Source organism: Sinocyclocheilus grahami, unplaced genomic scaffold (assembly GCF_001515645.1).
Source record: "Sinocyclocheilus grahami isolate Dianchi unplaced genomic scaffold, SAMN03320097.WGS_v1.1 scaffold141.1, whole genome shotgun sequence".
Classification (NCBI taxonomy): domain Eukaryota; kingdom Metazoa; phylum Chordata; class Actinopteri; order Cypriniformes; family Cyprinidae; genus Sinocyclocheilus; species Sinocyclocheilus grahami.
The window spans coordinates 181,313-188,439 of NW_015505320.1; the positions used below are offsets into that span (position 1 = coordinate 181,313).

The 7,127-nt window shown below is 36.2% G+C and overlaps 2 protein-coding genes across 3 annotated transcripts in view; both read left to right on the top strand.

The window, feature by feature from the left end:
* The window catches only part of LOC107591443 (inhibitor of growth protein 5-like), a 6,525-nt gene extending 3,659 nt beyond the window's left edge, over positions 1 to 2,866 (top strand). Inside the window, exons 1-7 of one of the 2 annotated variants that reach the window (XM_016280585.1) lie at positions 227 to 320; positions 418 to 584; positions 666 to 777; positions 882 to 975; positions 2,202 to 2,337; positions 2,499 to 2,560; positions 2,673 to 2,866. In XM_016280585.1, the coding sequence (XP_016136071.1) occupies positions 293 to 320; positions 418 to 584; positions 666 to 777; positions 882 to 975; positions 2,202 to 2,337; positions 2,499 to 2,560; positions 2,673 to 2,712 (639 nt within the window). In that variant the 5' untranslated portion in view covers positions 227 to 292 and the 3' untranslated portion in view covers positions 2,713 to 2,866. Of the gene's footprint in view, positions 1 to 226; positions 321 to 417; positions 585 to 665; positions 778 to 881; positions 976 to 2,201; positions 2,338 to 2,498; positions 2,561 to 2,672 lie in introns of those variants that run through there. The other variant, XM_016280584.1, reaches the window with a different exon arrangement.
* A 203-nt stretch (positions 2,867 to 3,069) lies between these two features.
* Positions 3,070 to 7,127, top strand: part of LOC107591323 (serine/threonine-protein kinase PAK 2-like) — a 27,210-nt gene continuing 23,152 nt past the window's right edge. The window contains exons 1-2 of the mRNA XM_016280450.1: positions 3,070 to 3,573; positions 4,129 to 4,147. The gene's annotated coding sequence lies outside the window, so the exon portion shown is untranslated. The remainder of the gene's footprint in view (positions 3,574 to 4,128; positions 4,148 to 7,127) is intronic.

Below are 7,127 nucleotides of genomic sequence, written 5' to 3' on the forward strand. Positions count from 1 at the left end.
CTTGAGTACCCCACTTGAGAGTTGAGGAGTTGTTGTGTTTCAGAATTACAAGTTTGTCAGTCTTATGTGTTATGTTACGATAAAATGCTGAACTGTACATGACTGAGTGGTGCCTAAGTAATGTTTTGTATCTTATAATACCCTTGCTCAGTATGTAAAGTTAACTTCCTGTAGCGTATGCATGCTGTTTATTTTCCTGCCATGTAAATACAGTTTGCACGATTTTTAATTATAATCATTGGTTCCAGGCATCGAGGGACTTCCCTGCGAGTTGCAGAGAAACTTCTCATTAATGGAGGATTTAGATAATAGAACTGAAGGTATGAATGTTTGGACCACTTTGTATCAGAGGCCATTACAGTTAACTTTTTTTAAATTTTGACTAATGAACAATTATATTCTTACTGTTGCTCACAGAGAAAAAGGCAGAGATAAGTGAACTAGCTTCTGAGTATATTGCAAAAGTTAGAAATCTGGCATCCGAGGAGCGTGTCCAGCATTTAAAGAAGATTGAAAATGCCTACAACAAATGCAAAGAGTACAGCGATGACAAAGTTCAGCTTGCAATGCAGATATATGAAATGGTGAGATGCAGAGTCCTCAGTTTTATATTTACATGTACCATTTGATGCATCAAGCATAAACAAGTCTCCTTGCATTTCCAGGTGGATAAACACATTCGGAGATTAGATGCTGATCTTGCACGCTTTGAGAATGATCTGCAGGAGAAACTGGACTCAGCCAGTCTGGAGAGCTCAGATGAAAAGCAATCTCGAAGTAAGTCTTATTGTTCAGAGCTTATCTTCATGTATGTATCAATACAATCAATGCCCAGTGTATCCCTTTTGTTGTAATTTGGGGTGACTCATTTGTTGTTTCAGAAGATAAGAATATAAAAGAAAAGAGGGCATCCCATGGATCAGACAAGAAAGGATCAGATCAAGACTCACCCAAGCAGAAAAAAATGAAAAATGGGTAACTGTCATATTAAAAGGATACATTTGATCGATGCATGTGTATATTATTTTAAACTCTTTGGAGTGTTACAAGCTGTTCATGAATAGATAAGATCCCTAAAGTTGTAAAGACTAAAGTCTCAAACCCAAAGAGATACTGGTAAAAAAAAAATGTGTATAGCCTGAATGCACTGCAAGTCGCTTTGGATAAAAGCGTCTGCTAAATGCATAAATTATTATTATTATAAAAGTTAAGACTCGTCCAGACCCTCTTAAAATGCCTCGTTTAAAAACGCCCCCACATGTCTATGTCACTGTGTGGGAAGATTTACATAACGCCACCCAAATGTTCACGCAAAGAAAGAAGGCGTAACTTTTATTCTCGCTGTAATAATGTTGCCGCCGCCGTCATGTCGGGGAGACGCTGTGTGTTTCCGTGTGAAACCGAAACTACTTTGTTTGGTCTTCCAAAAGAGGACACAACTAGAAATCAGTGGTTAAGTTGTATTTACAACACTGTTCCAGAACACTTCAACCCAAATATTCAGATGTGTGCAGCACATTTTATGGAGGACGAGGACTGTTTCCTGGGAGAGTAGCCTACAGTGCCGGTGTTCTGACAAATATTGCTGACTCACAGTCTGTAAGTACGTTTTCATATTTAAAGAATTTGCCACTGATGATTCAAACGCGAGTTTTGAGCAGTGTAGAGTAGAGCTTGTTGTTTGTTGTTTCTCCGATCACAAATGCAGACATGGTTTTATGTTTATGCGGCACGATGCAATGCAACGTGTATTAAGACAGTATAAGTCATTATAATCAGTGATTATGTCCCCACGGGATGCTACAAATGCCTCGGTTGTATTGGTTTTGTCTCGTCGCTTCGGCCGGACAGGGCATCACCGTATGGTAGGGGCGTAACATTTCCGTCACACGCTTGAGGCATTCAGCCAATCACAATACACTGGATAGCTGGCCAATCAGCGTACACCTCGCTTTTCAGAACGATGAGCTTTGTAAAATTCGACACGTTTCAGAAAGGCGGGGCATAGAGGAGAAACAATAATGTACAGTATGTGGAAAATGTATGTTTGTTTTTTTTACCTTAAACCGCATAAACTCATTTCACTACACCAAATACACAAAATAATGTTCTTTTTTAGCAACGTCATATGACCCCTTTAAGGCTTTGTATTCAACTTTTGTGTGTGTGTGTGTGTGTGTGTTTTGTCTCTCAAACACTAGTGCAAATGTAAGTGAATCTCTGCTCGCCATGCACCCATCAGATGTCCTGGATATGCCTGTGGACCCTAATGAACCCACATACTGTTTATGTAGTCAAGTATCATATGGAGAAATGATTGGATGTGACAATTCTGATGTGAGTAATAGTTATTTAATATAAATCTTTTTTTTTTGTTAAGCCATTGTTTGAGAAAATACAATTGCCACACAGAAACAAGTACCGTCTACATAATAAAATAAGGGGAAAAAAGTTTATATGTAAAAGAATGAAAAGGAAGGTTTCTTCTCTTTTAACAGTGTCCAATAGAATGGTTTCACTTTGCTTGTGTTGGCCTAACAACCAAACCAAAAGGAAAATGGTGAGCCAAATTCTATGCTTCATATTTATTTTATTAGCACACTTCACATACTGACTGACTTCTCCATGTACTTAATATTGCAGTTTTAAAGTATTGTGTTCTCCATTTACAGGTACTGCCCACGATGCACCCAAGAGATGAGAAAAAAATAGTCTACTTCTACAATGCATCCTAAATCAAATGTCCAGTTATTACAGCCTATTCAGTGGAAATCAATTACCTTTTTGTAAATGTGCCTTTCCTATGGAGACGACCATGAATGTAACAATAGGGAATAATATTAAATGTATTTTCCAGTTGGTGCCAGCAGAGGGCTTGGATCTCTTTTCATTTTGCCTTAGAATAAAGGTTTTTTTTATGTTGTTACTTTTATGCCTTGTTTAAATAGCTTGCATCTTACTATCTATAATATATAAATTAAGTATTTATGTTTATCTAAACGCCTGGCTCTCATAGGACTGAAACACTTACTTTGGCATACCGGTGAATCGTAGAATGAAATTATTTGGCAAAGTTCGAATCAGATCAGTGTAGGGAAATGTAGTTTTTTAGAGTACTCCACTTCAGTGCAGTGCAATCAAATGTAGACTACATGTCCCGTCATGCAACAGAGCCGTCAGCATTCATGGACGGAACCCATTTGCAAATAGTAGTTTGAGGTTGCAGAAAACGTCTAATCACCGTTCGTTTTTCGCGCAGTTTAAGAATATTAATTCAGATTTTTATGAATAATAGATTAGATTAAACACTGTCCAACCTAAAAAGCTACTTTTAGTGAAACCTACGTTTAGTGCCCAAACACTGGGCTGGGTCGACAGTTCCGCTTCCCCTCCGCCATATCAGACAGATCTTGGGTCCAAGAAGAAGTTAACTAAAAAAACTTACAAGCACGTCGACACGGCGTCGCAAATCATAATATCAAGGGAAATATTCTCATTATACTTGCAGCAAAATCAGTTTATGAGAGTGAAAAAGGCGGAGGCAAAACTTTGAGGAGATTTGCGGGAGTTCTGGTGAGTTGAAAATGCAAAGTCTGCTCGGCCAGCAGTGCGCAGATCTCTTGATATTCAGAAAGGGTGATGTGTATTGATTTATTACTGAGCTTTTTACTTTTATTTTAAATACTTGGACAGCCTTGTTTTGATAATGCAGAGTTGTTTGCTACTTCGATTTGTTTTCAGGGTTTTTTTTCTCTACAAGAATATGAATCTGCTCAAGTAGATCGTAGTCAAATCCCAAGGCGAAGAAAATCTTAGTTTACATTAAGCTTAATTTTTTTACATCAACTGTTGTTTTTTATTAGCGTTTGTTAAAGTGTACTTGTGTGAGAAACAAAAAATACAGTAAATCAAAGTCCCATTTTTTGGTGCATTTCTTTCATGTTTCATATCATGCTGTTATGTCTTGTGACAATTATGTTTTCTTCTTGGAAAACAAAGTAGATGTTTGGCATTAATCACAATTTAAGTCACCATTCACCTTTGTATGAAAACAATGCAGTAAATAAATGGTGACTGACTGCTAGTTCTCATAGCATTCTGTCTAACATCTCATTTTGTGTTCCACAGAAGAAATGAAGTCATGAGGGTGAGTAAATGATGACAACATTTTCATTTCTTTGACAATAAGCAAAGATTTGGCAGTTAGAAAGTTGGCTGCTTCTTTGCTGGACAAGCATATGCCTTCATTCTCCAATAGCATGGAAGGAGGACGACAGTTAGGCTTAGTTCAGGAAGCCTTGCTCAGTATTTCCTTTTATAGAGCTGCAAATACAAAAGGCCCCTGGTCTGTCTTCCTGTAAACAGTTCCTCTACACAACCACACATCTGTAAAAGAGAGGCGTGATCTGATATCTTTGTTTTAGTCCAGTTGGTCAGATTAAGTGCAAGTGTGTGACCTATAGTGGTCTGGCTGGTAGGATCAGGAAATGCTTCTGTTATCCGTCCACCAATCAGAAGAGGAGGGGATGTGTGTAATAGGAAGTGGAAGCACTCTACTGATGATTTCTTTTCTTCACGGTCTCTCTAGTGGTTGCTTGAAGATTGTAATCAGCACTATTAGAAGTAACAGCTCAAATTTTTTTGACCAAAAATGTTTGATAGATTCAGTCCACAGGACTTGTGTCAGTGTATCATGCCTGTTGGTTGAATGCTGATTAGTGAATAGTGATGTTCTTGCATTCATATGGAGGGCCCACATTGCATGCATAGTCACTGTCACCTTATGTTTACTTTGGCCCACCAGTCTATAACTGTGAAAAACAAATACATGCTGGTTAGTTAAGGCCTGGCGCAGCTCGTATCAAAGAGGCTCAGGGGAGCAGACGGGAATGTCCAGACTGAGTCCCACTTCCCATGAGCTTTCTCTGGCATTTTCATCTTACTTCCCCTGTTCGTTCACACAAACTGAGAGGACAGCTTGTAGCTTTTGGCTGAAGTCATACTTGCCTTGCCTTGCCTTGCCTTACTGTGCATTTATGCATTTGGCAGATGCTTTTATCTAATGAACTTATATTGCATTCAAGGTTTGCATTTATTTTTGTTTTTTTATTTTTGTTTTTCGATTCATGTGCTCCCTGGAAATCAAGACATCTTACTAGTGTCATGCTCTTCTTTTAGTCTTGAATTCATGTCTTAGATTAGTCTGTCGCTGTGTGTTGATAATGCATAAATGAAAAGTAAAAGTAAACACAAAGAAAAAAACTAAGTTGACTCACCATTGCTGTTAAATATGCATGAGTTTTAATCTCGTCACAGCAGTGGCAAGTGAAAAGCCAGTAGTTGTTGTCAAGCATAGATCAGGGCATGCTTCATTTAACAGTGCATCTATTTATTTGCACTTTTTAATTTAGAAAACACTTTTGTCCGCATACTGAATATATTCTCTCAGGTCTTTATAAGTATGAGCGTTTCATTAAGATTTTTTTATATACGCTGAAATGATAACTATACTTATGATCTAAGTTTCCATGATAAAATGATCATTAGCGTTTGATAAATGTTCTATATAATGTTTATGCACCAAAAGCATAATGAAGCAGCACTACTCATTTGAACCACACCACACGGACAGTTTATCCACTCTGATCAAAGTTCAAATGGCAGCTCTTTTAAAACAGCGCTGTGAGATCCAGTGTGAAGCACTTGAATTCAGCGAAGAACACAAATGACTCATTGATTTATTCTAATTTACAACCAGGTGAAAGAGTGCTGACAAACAGGAGAAACACTGCGCAACAATACAGTCAGAAGGCTTTTGATGCCTATGCTACTATGTAGGGCTGTGAATCTTTGGGTAGACTTCGATTCGATTCACGATCCATAGGTTTTCGATTCAAGAACGATTTTTGCAAATTTAGAACGATTCTGCATTCTTTAAGTACAATCACAGGATTATTTAAATGCTTCCCCTAAATTCTTTAAATGCTTAGTCAAGGGGCAAATTACACAGCAGCCTTTATGGTTACAGAACCGTAGGTTAGAGAGAATAAAACACTTTTGTCCATTGTTAGATGTTAGTTTAATGATGCTATGGCATGACACGGCATACGTAAAAATTTATGTAAGCCAAAATTAAAAAAAATATTTTTTTAAATAATTTCAAAAGTGACAGAAATGTCAAATGCAATAATTGTATGTATGTATGTATTATTATAATTAATATTTTTTTTACAAGGAATTATTTTCTTATCTATTACTTTGAATTTGCTATAAGAAATCAAATACACTGCTGGACAATAATCAATCATTTGTAATCGATATTTTTTTCCTAATGGCAATTTAATGATTGTTTTATATACTACAAACATTTCAATTTTCTGCACAGAATAAGGTAGAACGATTTTTGCAAATTTAGAACGATTCTGCATTCTTTAAGTACAATCACAGGATTATTTAAATGCTTCCCCTAAATTCTTTAAATGCTTAGTCAAGGGGCAAATTACACAGCAGCCTTTATGGTTACAGAACCGTAGGTTAGAGAGAATAAAACACTTTTGTCCATTGTTAGATGTTAGTTTAATGATGTTATGGCATGACACGGCATACGTAAAAATTTATGTAAGCCAAGATTTTAAAAAATATTTTTTTAAATCATTTCAAAAGTGACAGAAATGTCAAATGCAATAATTGTATGTATGTATTATTATAATTAATATTTTTTTACAAGGAATTATTTTCTTATCTATTACTTTGAATTTGGTATAAGAAATCAAATACACTGCTGGACAATAATCAATCATTTGTAATCGATATTTTTTTCCTAATGGCAATTTAATGATTGTTTTATATACTACAAACATTTCAATTTTCTGCACAGAATAAGGTAGAAAATATACTTGATCGTTTCTGTACTGTAATAAATTGTCAATTAGCACTGCATCATTCATAAATGTTATTTATTTATTGTGTTTATTGTCTTAACGTTTCATCAGTTCATTCTGCTTTTTATTAAGATTAGCTGCAGATATAGCCTGGCACGTCTTAAGTTCTATGAGCACGAGATCACTTCTCTTTCAGTGCGAAAACTTCTGTATCTCATTTTCATAAAATAAAATGCTATAGTATTT